A 14475-nucleotide genomic window follows, 5' to 3' on the forward strand; every position below is an offset into this window, starting at 1 on the left:
CAACAGGGATATACCCTGGATCCAGCCCATCATCTCAAGACTGACCCACGCTCTCAGTGCTGGAAACAAAATGTCACAGAGAAACACAGAGAAGACTGTTCATCTTTCAAACAACCCAGCAGGAAAAAAACACAAGGTCATAAAAGACAGCCACTGACTGGAGTCCCTCCAAATAGAAAACCAGTAACCATGGGCTCCCATAACACAGGTTCCCTCCAGCCTCTCTACACGGGGTCCTCAGAGTTGTAAGCCATCCAGCTTTGCCTGCAGAGTAAAAAATATCTTGCACACACATGTGCTACTATTTTTAAAATGTTACATAAACGCTACTGTAATTACCAAAACCCACTCTTTCAAAAGCATTACAGAACTGATGGCAACTTTCGATCAATATGTTTTTCTCCTTCAACCGAGAGAGATATCCAACCCACAATTCGTTTCATTCAGAGCAGCTGGGTAATTTTTCTGATATGAAAAAGCTTCCTTGTTCGTTTTGAACAAAGTCAAAATGCTGTAAACACACTATCACCGAGCAGCCCGGCTTAAGGACTAGAGAGTAGGTCGTTCTTTAGGCTTTGCAAGCCCCATGGGCTCAGTCACAAGGCTCAATTCTGCTTTCACTATGTGAATGCAGCCACAGATAGTATGTAAACAAATAGGTGTGGCTGTGTTCCAATAAAACTTTATTTACAAAAGCAGCTGAAGGGGCCAAGTTTGGTCCCCGGCCCTGGTTCGCTGGTGCCTGCTTTAATGGGTACAGAAAATAACCAGCAGCATGTCAGGGGTCAGGGAATGCACACATCTCTAAAATACGGCAGTGGGGCAAGCCTCCGCCGCGAGGCAAGCTTCTCATACAGGTGCCGGTTCAAGTCCTGGCTGCTCCACTTCTCTTCCAGCTCCCTGCTAACAGCCTGGGAAAACAGCAGAAGACAGACAAGCGCTTGGCCCCCTGTACCCGAGGGGGAGACACCCCTGGTTCCTGGCTTTGCATCGGCCCTGCTCTGGCCGGTGCCATTACAGCCACATTGGGAGTCAACCGGTGGATAGACGACCTCTCTCTCTCTCTCTCTCTCCCTCTCTCTCAAATAAATCTTTGTTAAAATGTCATGAACATGGATGGAGGAAGTGAAAATCTGATCGACACACTTTTCAGCCACACAGCTTTGCACTAAACAAAGCCAGTGCACCTGGATTGGCAAACCAACATTTAACTGTGCCAGAACCATCACGTCAGCACAGGAAGACAATGTGTCCTGATAGCAGTGGCTTCCGCAGGAAACGTGAACACCAAACTGAGTCCCGACTCCCTGTACCGATCCTCACTCTGCCTCTTGCCAGCAGGGCGTCCCCTGGGGCGGGCAGCGTGGCTGGATCCCAGGCCCCTGGCCTTCCGTAACAACATCACCAACCACGGGCACCACTCCCCGAGCACTGGCGAGCAGCCGCCACCTGTCGTCTCTCGAACCCCTCAGCTTCCTCCCCTGGTGACGGAGTAACAGGCCCAAAGGCAGGCCCGTCCACCCAGCCTTCTCCCAGGGCTCCCAGACAATCATACAACAGCCAAAGCCCAACTCCCAGATGAGGTCGTTTGCTAATTCCATCACCTGTGAATAGAGTGGGTCCCGATTCTAAGCACCGTAGTAGACACGCAGTGGGCACTGTAAATGTGTACTGGAGGCCGGCGCCGCGGCTCACTAGGCTAATCCTCCGCCTAGCGGCGCCGGCACACCGGGTTCTAGTCCCGGTTGGGGCGCCGGATTCTGTCCCGGTTGCCCCTCTTCCAGGCCAGCCCTCTGCTGTGGCCAGGGAGTGCAGTGGAGGATGGCCCAGGTGCTTGGGCCCTGCACCCCATGGGAGACCAGGAAAAGCACCTGGCTCCTGGCTCCAGCCATCGGATCAGCGCAGCGCGCCGGCCGCGGCGGCCATTGGAGGGTGAACCAACGGCAAAAGGAAGACCTTTCTCTCTGTCTCTCTCTCTCTCACTGTCCACTCTGCCTGTCAAAAAAATAAAAAAAAATAAAAATGTGTACTGGAAATTCCATCGGCAGACCCCCCCGCGCTCTTCCCAAGTCCATCCCAACCCCCACCTGCTCCACAGTTGCCACTTTGGGCCGGGCTATCACCACGGCCCCTGCAGCTCAGCACACGGCCTTGCTCTGCTCAAACCTGCCAACACCCCCATCTCCCTCAGAGCCAAAGCCACAGTCCCTGTCCGGCCTCGCTGGCCTCTTTCCCAACCCTTCAACTTGTGCAGTCACCTCCACCTCAGGGCCTTTGCACGCCCCACCCACTCGCTCAGCACAGCCCAGCAGCCGCCTCCCTCGCCTGTCGGGGTCTCTGTCCCAGTGCCATTTTCCTGACTGCTCCTTGAAACCACAAGCCTCCCTCCTCGGGGCCTCCTCTGCCTGCTGCTTCTGCGACCTTGGAGCACTGAGTGGCATTCAGCACACATGGCCCCGTCTTCATTCGGCCGCGTGTCTTTCTCCCTCCACCTGGACGCCAGGATCTCGGCCTTCTCACCCCGGCTGTCCCACAGTGTGGAGCTCAGGGGCCGCCGTGGCAGAGGACCTGGGGAAGACGCCCAGGACCCACAGGGTCAGGCAACGCGGGACAAGTGGACCACACAGGGCTCAAGGAGGGGGATGGGCAGGCAAGAGCATTCAGGGCCATTTTACAGGCAGGAAAACCAAGTCTCAGGGCCGTCAGGGAGCCAGACCAGCACTGCCCAGAACTCCCAATGTCATGGGAGACACCAGAAACCTGGACAGCTCCAAGTCCTAAATTCTGGCAATGGACAAAAACAGTCTGCAGGCCAGGGAGGGCCTCCTACTGGCCCAGAAAAGGCCTCGGCCCCCAACCCAGAAATAGCATTTTGGGCAAAATGTTTCCCTCTACCCCTCACCTCCTTCTCCTTCTGCCCATTTGGGGCTACAAGAGGAAAAAAAAAAAAAAGAAAGAAAGAAAGAAAAGAAAAAGCAAGCCAGCCAGTCTCGGGAAGTCTCTAAGACTCAGAAAACAGCTGCCCCTGCCCGCCCCACCCCAGGTATCCACTGACCTGGCCCCTGTGTGGGCCCGGGAGAGCCCACGGCCACAGCAGAAGGGAGAGGCAGGGAAAGGCCGAGGCCGCACACACGTCGGCAGCATGCAGCACGCAGAGGCCAGGGCCGCACAGAGCCAGGACCTCGGGAAGGCCCCGGGGCCGGCCCCATGCTGCGTCCATTTGCCCGGAGCCCTGGCAGGAGGCACTCAACAAGGCAGACGCAGGGCTCCCCGAGTCACCGCCCAGGCACTGCACCCTGGGCTGTGGAAGGGCAGCCTCGAGGAGTGAGGACCCCAACGGGTTAACTCAGGTTAAGGCAGCAAGACGGCCTGGGCTGGCCTGTGCGATTCCACACACTCCATCACCCTCAGTAATAAAATACTGCAAATCAAATTGGACTCTATCGATCTTCGCTGTAACTATTTTGGGGCTGCCGCCTAAGGAGTGAGAATCGATCAGCTGAGGAGTCGGGGTGTCAGGGAGGGGCCTTCAGAGCGCCCCAGCTGCAGAACCAGGCTGTGTGGCCGGAGAAGACGCTGGAATCCAGTCCAAAAGGCCGTGCGGCCTGCCCATGGCAGGGAGGGCCCGAACTGCCCCGAGGGAGCACGCGTGCAGCGGGAAATCGGGCACGCACCACCCCACGTCCCTTCCCCCCGAGGCTCGTGTGTCCCTGCTCTGGCCCCTCACTCCACACAGCCACAGCTCCTCACAGCGTGACTTCGCTGCTTTACCCCCTGCCGTGGCCCAGCGGCTTAGCACAAGCTCACGCATGTCTGCTGGATGGACGCATGCGTGCACAGGCTAGCAGCATCCATTGCGTGTTTGCTGTGTGCCGGGCACTGGGCAAGAACCTCACTGGGATTGGGATTTGCTTTCCTTCTGCCTGGAATCCCTCCTCCAGGTTTGTTCTTTCTGGTCACTGAGGTCCTATACGAGATCATGGCTGCCGCCTCCGGGAAGACCTCCTGGATGAACCCCTCACTCCCCGTCCCTTCCCTTGCACTTGGAGTGCCGGCTGGGATTTTGCTCTTGGTGTATTTGTGGGCTCCTTGTCTGTCTTCCTGCCCTACCCCGTCTGCCCTAGAATCCAAGTTGCTGAGATCACAGACACCCAGGCCTTAGGCCAGGGAAACTGAGGCAAAACTCCAGGACAAGGAGGCACCATCTGGGACACAAATCAAGAGCTCTGGGGAAGAGCCCACCCGGCCATTCATTGTCTGTGCTGTCCTGAGCCAAGCCCTGGTTCCTCCAGCTGGGGACCCCTCCTACCCCCAACCTCAACAGCTGCCCCAGAGCCCTGCACCATCAGGCAGTGAGAAAGCACCATGCAGGTGTCTGGGTCAGCCCTTCCCTCCTCGCCTCTGGCTCCCAGCCCTTCCCAGAGACCTTGCTGTGGGCTCCCAGCCTTACCTACCCACACCCTGAACAGATTCACAACCTCTTCGTTGCTGGAGCCCTCCAACTTTGAGATCCACAGGGCCCATTTTACAGATGGAGAAACTGAGTCTTGGAGCTCTCACACAGTCCCAGATCTCCCAATCTCTTGAGGGAAGCTGGAAACCGGGTTATAAGATGGGCTCCCCCTGCCCTTATTTAGCACTGGCAGCTAACAGAAGTCCACAGGCCTGGCATGGCCCAGAGGAAGCCAGCAGCCCTCTGCCACCCTCCACGTCTGCCCAATCTCCCCCAGACGCCCAAGGCTCTTGACCCAGGAGGTTTGGGAAGGCTTCTCACGAAAGATCCAACTTGCCCCTCAACTCAAGACACAGCCCATAATCCCATCAGTCCAAACTAGTCTCAAAATCCATAAACTGTCCCCCAAAATTCAATGCCCAGGAACACAGAACGTGCAACAAGCCACCGCTCGAGGCTCACATCTGTGCCCTACCACCTGCTGGCTGGGCGGCTTCTGCCAGTCATGTTAGCTCTCTGGGCCACAGTCTGCTCCTCTGTCTAAAGGGACAAATAGAAGTCCCACCCCACGAGGGAGATCCAATGGAGCGAAATCCACACAGGGTCAGGATGTGCTGTGGGCAGGGCCTGTCACTGCATGTACTGCGAATTCCAAGTCATCAGAAGGGCAGGAGCCCCAGGGAGAAGAGGGGGAGTCACCTGCCAGCATCTCGCCCTGAAACGTTGTCACCGGACCCTCCAGGATACAGGCCTCTGACGAACGCCCAGTGGCCAGCAGAGTGGGCTCCAGCCTGTTTGATTCTGGTGCCTCTGAAGCTGAGTTCACACTGGTAGATTTATTTGTGGCAGAGAGGGAGGGAGCGCCAAGGAGGGCAGGCCCTCAGACAGGCCCGCCCAGGTGGTGGCAGGGTGAGCCCGGCTTGTCTAGGGCCCTGCACACCATCCTGTGCCAGGCCACGCTACGGCTCTGGTTTACAGGTGGCAGGTTAGGCACGGAAGTGGCCTGGCTGGAATCCGGAATCCTGAGTCTGTAGCACCTCAGGCAAGTTACTCAGCGTCTCTGCGCCTCGACAAATGCCAGTGGAGGCGGCAGTGTGCAGCACAGGGGTGGCGGCAGAAGCGCCCGCCGCCTCACGGCCCCACTCGTGGCTTCGGCCCTGCCGAGCAGCGGCCATTCTCCTGCCTGGGTGCTCAGATGAGACCCCACACCTCCCAGAGAAGCTCCTTGCCACGGGATCAGGGACGTCCTGGGCTGGGAACGTGGAACAGGGGATCGGACACCACTCACCCGGGGCCCCGAGCGAGACGCTCCTGCGGCCCAAGCCGCCTGCTTCCTGTCTGCAAAGAGGACTGCAGACGACTTCCTGCTCTGCATGTCACTTCACACACTCCGCTGGAGCGGTGGGGGCCGATGGCGCCCGCCCACACCAGGAGACCAGGTGCCCCCATCTTCCCACGGGTCTGAGAACAGTCACAGAATCCCACAGCTCAGCGGGAGCCGGACCCTCTCCATCCCCATTCAAGCTGAGGCCCAGAGAGAGGAAAGGAGCCACCCAGCCGCACAGGCCCTGGGCACTCCTCTGGGAACAAGGCCCTAGGAGGGCTGTGCTGGCCGGAGACCACCCTGCCAGACTTCACGGCAACAAACAAGGGCTTCTCTTTCCTTCCTGGGTCATGGCAACCACCGTGCCCACTGCTGGCTACAGGCACCAGGGCTCGAGCACAAGCCCCACGCCCCTTCCAGCTCCCAGCGTCGGTGGGAGGAGGGGATACGCAATGATTTACTCTGGGAACCTCCACTGGGCCACCAGTAAATCACTGGGGGAGGCGACGCCATTTGCATACCGCCCCCAGCACCACACACAGGCAACCTCCCCTTCCCAACCTGTTGGAAGGAGGAAGAAATATGCCCCTGCACACCAAGGTGCCAGGCACCTCTGCCATCACGCACAATGTCTCCCTCCCGACACCTGCCATCCCCGCTGCTCGCATGGCCTGGGGGGGGGGGTGCTCCACCCACCCATTGCTAGACAACCCCCCCAGCATAATGGGTCAATGGAGCAAGACACATCCATTCTCCCCAGCAGGGACTGTAACCGCACCGCTAATTTGCAAAGCCACCGCGCGCACAAAAGTGGCTTGAATAATGGGGCCCCCTGGTTGCTAGGCGGGGGGTGTGCTGGCTCTTACCAAGTGCAGCTCCGTATGTTTGAGCACCCGCTACCTCTTTACCATGGCAGCTGCCCACGCAGGCAGAGAAGAAGCCCCAGGGCGCGGGGTGCGGGGTGCACCAGGAGCCCACGGCCTGGCCTCGGAACCCCTCCGGCCACCCCCCCAGCTTTGGCAGCCTGCTCCAAAATCACTGCAAACCCTCACAGCGCAGCAGGAAGTCCTAGTGACCTCCTCTGGACCTCTGACCACGCGGAGGGAGCCAAGGATTTTTCAGGAATTCCAGCCTGGGGGGGGTGGAGTTGGGTTTTTTTGGGGGGGCGTGAGGGAGGGGTGCGGAGTTGCCAGTTCTGTGACCTTGTGCTAAACACAGAGTTCCCAGACTACCGTGTACTCGGCAGGGGCTGGGAGGGCTCTGCCCCAGCGGCCTCGGTCAGCCTGGGCATCCCGCAGACACTCGCTGGGGGCGCAGCAGGTTTCAGGGGCGTTCACACCCTCTCCCCTCCCGAGCCCAAGGCTCTCGGCTTGTGGGAGGGAGGCGTCCTCAGGTCCTCCCAGCAGCATCAGACAGCTCCTCCAGCCCATCCCAGACACCTGCCGACCCCCTGGAGAAGCAAACTAGACCCAAAAGTGCCACCCAAGTGCAAAGGGCCTTGCCCTCTGGGCAGAGGTCGAGGCTTTCGCTGGCCCCGCCCTGCCCCAGCAGCGCCCGCAGGTGCACCGCAGAGCGAGGCCGGCAAAACAGCTCCCCGCGCTGCCTGTTAGCCAAGCAGACTGAGGCCGCAGCCGCGCCAAGCACAGAAGCACTCCAGGCTGAGCCAAAGCCGACGCTGCCGGCATCTGGGAGAGAAGGGCTTCCCCTGCCCAAGGTCTGAGCGAATCTCCGGGGTCACTTCAGGGCACCTCGGAGGAAGCGGGTGTGGACTTCTTCCTGGCGAACCCATCCCCCGCCCTCCACCGCACCCTGGCCAGCGCAGTCGGAACTCAGGAGTTGAAGTTGTCCTTCTCCTCCCGCAGGCGGTGGGTGGTTTGTTGAGGAAATGGGGAGAGATGCTCAGCGGGAGCGATCGGCTCCCTGATCTCAGGTTCTGCTCTGAAAGGCCGGGACCGAGCTCTCGGTCGCACCCGATTGAGTTCCCGGTTCCTCTGAGCCTTCGGCGTTTTCTCCAGGGCTGGGGTGGGGGAGGGGAGGAGCCATCGCCTGGAGGGTGGGCTCGTCTGGACCCGACAGGCAGCCACACCGACGTGGCCGAGGGCTTTGCAAACTCCAGCCCAGGCGGAAAGGACCCGGCTCTCTTGCTTTCCCCACTCACGGCTGCGCGGGTGCCAGCAGGGCGCTGGGCTCGCTGGTACCCAGGCAATGGCTCTGAACATCGCCACGTTCCAGGCAGCCCTGCGCGCCGGGCTTCCTGGCCAGTCCTGCGGTCAGGGCGCCGGGTCAGCCCAGGTTTTCCAGGAGGCGAGCTGTGGGCTGCACCTTGGCCAAGACGAGGAGGCCACCTGGAGCCGGGGCACATTCCAGGGAGAGCCGCGAGGCGCGGGGAGGGGCTGCGGGCAAGCCAGACAGCCGGGCGAAAGGACCTCAAGGCCCCGCAGGTGTCCGGGGAACGCAGGGCCACGCGACAGTGGGGAGTGGGGAGCGGGGAGCTGGGAAAAAGGCACCAAGCTCGGACGCCCGCCGTGCCCCAGCCGAACCCCGCAGGAAACAGGTCCTGGGAGATGCTGGCCCACGGCGAGGCGGAGAAGGGGCTAGACTCCCTGAGGCGCGCCCCCACCCGCCCTGAGACTGGGAGCATTCCCGTCTGCGCCCGGTGCGCCCTGAACGCATCCGCAGGGACGCGAGGTGTTCGGGGAAGCCGACAGGCAGGCTCCGGCACCGGGGCCCGGGTTCCCAGGGTCTCCCCAGACCTGTCCACGTCAGGGAGATGCAAGCTGCCAGGGACTTGAGAAGGAGGCAGCCCGGTTCGGGAGCCAACTTTGTGCACGGCGGTCGGGGTCGGGGTCGGGGTCGGGGTCGGGGTCGGGGCCGGGGCCGGGGCCCGGGGACGAGTTACCTGGGCACCGGAGCGCAGTCAGCGCCAGCAGGAGCCCGAGCGGCGGCGCCCGGCCCGGGGGCGGCATGATCCTCGGCGAGCGGTGGGCGCGGCGCGGGGCTGCTCCTCTCGCGCGCCCGGGCTGGCCCGCGGCTCCCGGGAGCAGCCCCCGGAGGCTACGCCCGGGCGCCAGGCATGGCTCGCTCCCAGCGCGCCGCTCCTCCCCAGACGCAGGCGCCGGGGCTGGCGGCGCTTCCTCGGCTGCGCCTCTGCGCGCTCTCCTGGGCTCGGCCGTGCGCGGCTGGCGAGCTGGGGGCTGCCCGGGCTCAGCACCCCGCGCCCTCGCCGGCTGCCCAACACTTGGCTGGAGTTGTGCGGCCCCCGCCGCCGCCGCCGCCACCACCGCCGCCGCCGCCGCCGCCGCCGCCGCGGCTCCCGCGCCCCAGCGCCCGTCCCATCCCGGTCGCGCCGCCGCCGCCTCTGCCAGCGCCAGCTGCCGGCCGCCCCTCGAGCCGGCGAGTGAGCGAGCGAGCGAGCGAGTGCGGGGATGAGGGAGGGGGCGGCGCGGCGAGGGAGGGGCCGGGGAGGCGGGGGAGGGGCCCGCCGCCCAGGGCCGGGGCACCAGGCAGCCGCCGGGATAGGCAGTGGGACGTGCCAGTCCGCGGTGGCCGGGGTTGGGGGGGGGGGGGGAGGGCGCCGGACGTGGACGCGGAGGCCTGGGGACACCCGCGGGCTGGGGCGGGGGACGGGGGCCGCAGGAGGGGCGCGAGGGCGCGGCGGTGGTCTGCTCCCCAGGTAGATGGGGGCGTGTTGGGGCGTAGCGGTGGGCGTTCCCAAGGTTGAGGGGCTGGGGAGTTAGGGCTGGGTCCTCGGGATGGGATTGTTGACGTTCGGAGAGGTGTCGCCAGGGGCAGGCCCCGCGACTCAGCAGGCAGCGGGTGAGGCGCTCGCCGTGGCCCGGCCCGGGGGCTGCGGGGGAGGGCAGCAGGGCCGGCTCCCGGGGCCTGGGGCAGCTCACACTGGGGGCGGTGGGATCGAGGGCGTCCTGGGGCTGTCCACCGGGTGAGAAGACCCTCGTTCCCCCGAGCGGGAGGCCTGAAGAGCGCGCAGCGGCGGCCAGGGGCTGGGTCCCCCGGCGAGGGCGGGGAGGAGAGCCCTACGCAGCGACGCGCAGGGATCTGGTGCAGGGATCTGGTGCGGGGCAGGGGCTCCCGCGCGGTCAGATTCTTCCCCGTAGCGAGCAGGGCCCCAGCCAGAGGCGGGGCGGGAAGGTCATCCCTGCCAGGGTGGCCAGGAACCCTAGGACCCAGCACCCGCTGCTGCTCCCGAGTGCTCCACCCCCGACTCCCGCGAAGCGGCGGGGGCGACCCCCGAAGGCACCTTCGCATGCCTGGGGGAGCAGGCCCTGGCGGGGGAGGGTCCCAGCACCACCACAGCCCGTCAGACGGGCCCCTGGCCCCAGTGTCTGTTTTCCATGAAAAAGTGGGTCAAACTCTGCGTAAACAGTCAATAAGGCGGCGTGGGGCGAGGAACAGATACACCGGGAAGGCACTGGAGTCTCCCACGTGCAGCCTGGGGACGGCACTGCTTCCCCGGTCCAGCCTCAGTTTCCCCATGGCACCACCTGTTGTCCTGCCCCCCAGGAACTCCTGGGAAAGCACGCATCACCCCCACCATTATGGCGGTCATTAGCCGCAGCCGACGGGGCGGGGGGGGGGGGCAGCTCCCACCACAACGGCCCCCCTCCACGGCTGGGAGGGGATGGAGGGGCGCCGGCACCTGCCTCATTAGCACAGACGAGCTCATTAGCGGAGGCAGCACTGGGCTCCTCTCAGAAGGGAGAAAGCCGGGGGCAGGGGCCGGGCCACATTCCAGGTTAATTAGGAGACAGGCTCCCTGCGACAGGACCCCCCTCCTGGGCCAAGCCCCCTCAGGGCAAGGCCCCCCCCGCAGCGGGACAAGGCGACCGGAAGTCTCTTTGGGTCTGGGGGGAGGGTCCTTGTGAAGGCCCCCACCCCGTCCCCACCCCCTGGGACCCCCTGGGGACCCAGCCGCCCCAGCCAGCGGGCCTCTGTCCCCACTCCCCTCAGACCGAGGCATCTCAGGCCAGGGGTGACAATGACGAATGGATCTCCAGCGCTCCCACTCCCGGGCCGTCACGTGGCCAGCAGGGGGGAGCCGCAGCAGGAGTGACCAGGGTCAGGCCACGGCGAGTCCCGTGTGTCATGGGAAGCAGGTCAGTGAGGGCTTCGGTCTGGGGCGCAAGATCCAAAGTCACCCCCCTGCAGGCCCGGGAGCATTCTGCTGTTGGGGGGAGGGGGACCAAGTCCCTAAGCCTGGGCCACAGCACACAGCCATGCCTTCCTGCCCCTGTCCGGGCACACAGGCGACTCTGCAGCTGGCTGTCCACGCCCCCGCTGTGCGACTGTGAACCAGGCCATCGCCCTCTCGGAGCCCATGCGTGAGCCCGTGATTTTGATCAGGGCCCCTGTGTCTCCCGTGGGGACCATCTCTGGAGCCGCTGTGCGCAGGAAAATCCTCTTCCGAGCTCCTGGAGGGCTCGAAGCAGGCCTGAGGGGCTGGCAGCTGCGGGTGGGAAACCCAGGACCGGGCAGGGTCCTCCTAACCCCACCGCCACCTACCCAGACCCTCCCTCCGGGAGCCTGCAGGGCTCAGACCCCGGGGCAGCACCCTGTGGGTTCCGCGGCCCCAACGCCCCCACGGAGGCCGGGTCCGGCAACTACGGAGAGCGGATCCGAGTGAGAGTGCATCCGCGCCCCGCCGGCCCCGCCACCCCGACCCAGCGGGCGGCCGCCCCCAGCAAGGCCTTCCCCGCCCCCTTCGCCGCCCTCGGCCCACGCGCCGCCGGCGACGGGCGAAGAGCAACACTGCCATCTCGCGGCGACCGCTGGCGCTGCAGGCTCGGCCGGGGAAGGACGTCGGGCCCGGCGCGGGCGCGAGGCCCAGCGTCTTCCCGCGCGCCCCCGGCCCGCCGTGACCCCGCTCGGCGGCAGCCTCGCCCCGGCCGCGGCGCGGCGGTCCTCGGGGCAGACGGGGCTGGCAAGCGAGGTCCCCCACGGGCTCGCGTGTCTGCGGTCACTGCGTGTTTCCCGTCGTGCACGCTGGCCCGTGCCGGAGCCCGGGGCGCGGGGCCTGGATGGCGGCGACCCCCAAAGCCCAGTGACGGCGGGACCGGAAGGGAGACCCCCAGCCGGGGGAGGCCCCGGGCAGGAAGCGGCCCCGCGACCTCCCCAAGCCCCGCAGCCACGTGCGTCCCCGAGGGCTCGTCCACTCGGAAGCTTACCCTCCGTGCCGGCTCCCGCGAGCGTCCACCGCGTGTGTGTGACCCGCACCTGGACGCCTCGCGGACCACGTGTCCCACTCACCCACCGAGACCCGCACGGCCGGCCGCGTCCTCGCCTCAGCCCAGGGCCCGCGCTGCACGTGCAGCCCTGCCTTCCCGCCCTCCTCTGCTGGCAGACACGTGACCCAGGGTGGCCAATGAGAGCTGGGGGCGGATCATGTGACAGCGGCAAGGGGCCTCTGCGCCTGCGTGCTTGCGGCCTGGCCGCCTGTGGCGTGAGGGTGTGAGGGGCAGGGCTGGGGCAGCCCATCGTGGCCTCGAGGCGCCGGCAAGCCCTCGCCGGCCGCGGACGCAGGGTGGGGCGGGAGCGCTGCTCTGGACTCCGGCTCCTTGGAGCCTGGACGCTGCTGTGTGGGTGTGCAGGGCCCCGGGTGGCCTGCCCTGTGTCCTCAGTGCTGGCCACGGGGACGGAGTGGTCAGCAAACGTAACAACAGAGAACCCCGTTGCTTTTTCCACTGGCTTTATGAGGGATGAGTTACTTTGCAAATTCTGTGTTCCTGGCAGAAACTCAAAGATACAAATATTGAAAGTGCACAACCCCCATCCTCGGGAGAGAAACAATTCCAAGATGCTAATGAGCGTCACTCCGGGACTTTCACGGACCACCGTTCGGGCCGCGCGGTCCCAGCCTCCTTCCGGCCCATTCAGGTGCCCGCCCGGAGGATCACTGGGAGCCCTGCGTGGTCGCTGTGCAGCAGTCAAGGCCACCAAGTTTTCCACCGAAGAAGCCGCAGCCGTGGGTGGGCCCTTGGCACAGCAGCCAAGACCTCCGCTCGGGATGCCCGGCCTCGAGGCCCCGCTCCGCTTCCAACGTCAGCTTCCTGCCAGCGGGCGCCCTGGGAGGCGCTGGCCAGTCCTCGGGTCCCCGCGGGCCTCGTGGGAGACCCAGAGCGAGACCCAGAGGGAGTCCTGGTTCCTGGCTTTGGCTTGAGATTCTCTCTCTCCCCCCTCCCTTTCTCTCTCACTCTCTCTCTCTTCCTCCCCTTTCTCTCCCTCCCTCCCTCCCTCCCTCCCTCCCCCATTCCCCCTCTTTCTCTCTCGCTCTCTCCTCCCCCCTTTCTCTCTCTCCCCCCTCCCTTTCTCTCTCACTCTCTCTTCCTCCCCTTTCTCTCCCTCCCTCCCTCCCTCCCTCCCTCCCCCCATTCCCCCTCTTTCTCTCTCGCTCTCTCCTCCCCCCTTTCTCTCTCTCCCCCCTCCCTTTCTCTCTCACTCTCTCTTCCTCCCCTTTCTCTCCCTCCCTCCCTCCCTCCCCCCTTTCTCTTTCTTCCCCCCTTCTCTCCCTCCCCCCTCCCTCCCTCCCCCTTCTCTCACTCTCTCCTCCCCCCTTTCTCTGCCTCCCTCCCTCCCCCCTCTTCCCTCTCTTCCCCCCTTTCTCTCCCTCCCTCCCCCTTTCTCTTTCTTCCCCCCTTCTCTCCCTCCCCCCTCCCTCCCTCCCCCTTCTCTCACTCTCTCCTCCCCCCTTTCTCTGCCTCCCTCCCTCCCCCCTCTTCCCCCCTTTCTCTCCCTCCCTCCCTCCCCCCTCTTCCCTCTCTCTCCCCCCTTCTCTGCCTCCCTCCCTCCCCCCTCTTCCCTCTCTTCCCCCTTTCTCTCCCTCCCTCCCTCCCCCCTCTTCCCTCTCTCTCTCCCCCTTTCCCTCCCCCCTCTTCCCTCTCTCTCTCCCCCTTTCCCTCCCCCCTCTTCCCTCTCTCTCTCCCCCCCTTTCTCTCCCTCCCCCTCCCTCCCTCCCCCTTCCCTCTCTCTCTCTTCCCCCTTTTCTCTCCCTCCCCCTCCCTCCCTCCCCCCTCTTTCCCTCTCTCTCTCTTCCCCTACTTTCTCTTTCACTCTCGCTCACTCGCTCACTCTCTCTCGTCTCACAAGTAAAAACAAACACATCTTTAACAAGGAGAGTCTTCCTTGTGCACCACTGCGTGTGTCCTCCCGAGAAAGGAAGCCGTCGAGAGCGGGCGGCCAGCCCCGCTGGCTCCGTCCTGATTCCCAGTCTCCAGACCCCCCCGCCCCGGGCATCAGAGGTTTCCTCTCCAGGCATCAGCTCATTGCACGTGGGGGACGCACAAGTCTCAAGGAAACCCAGAACCATGAAGTCCCCTCCGCTTTCCACTGCACCGGCACCGAGCGTGGTGTTCTAACCCCCGCACTCCGCTCCGGGTGCGGGGAGCCCTAACCACGCCTAGGCAGGAAAGGAAATGGCCAGCAGCTACGGCTGGGGTCCAGAGAGCTGAGACCACAGCGCATGGTCCTGGGGCCCTGCACGAGGACCCCAGCCCTGGGCCGCCCAGCAGCCACGCGCCTCATCACGCGTCACAACGACCTCACCGCGGCCGGCGCTGAGGCGTAGCAAGTCAAGCCGGGGGGACCATGAGGCCTGATCTGTCCCAAAAGTGCCGCTCCGGGGCTCACCAGCCAGGCTGGGCGCACACCCCAGCTTCCTGCCTGGCTCTCCCACCTCCTGCTGACC

General features: G+C 64.4%; 1 protein-coding gene across 2 annotated transcripts in view; it reads right to left on the bottom strand.

Annotated features, from left to right (window-relative positions):
* LOC103345010 (transmembrane protein 132B) overlaps positions 1-12973 on the bottom strand; it is a 364359-nt gene extending 351386 nt beyond the window's left edge. Inside the window, exon 1 of one of the 2 annotated variants that reach the window (XM_070066052.2) lies at positions 11960-12973. In XM_070066052.2, the coding sequence (XP_069922153.2) occupies positions 11960-12269 (310 nt within the window). In that variant the 5' untranslated portion in view covers positions 12270-12973. Of the gene's footprint in view, positions 1-8676; positions 9192-11959 lie in introns of those variants that run through there. The other variant, XM_070066053.2, reaches the window with a different exon arrangement.
* Between the last annotated feature and the right edge of the window lie 1502 nt (positions 12974-14475).

This window comes from Oryctolagus cuniculus, chromosome 21 (assembly GCF_051225735.1).
Source record: "Oryctolagus cuniculus isolate XC-2025 breed Fujian yellow rabbit chromosome 21, ASM5122573v1, whole genome shotgun sequence".
NCBI lineage: Eukaryota > Metazoa > Chordata > Mammalia > Lagomorpha > Leporidae > Oryctolagus > Oryctolagus cuniculus.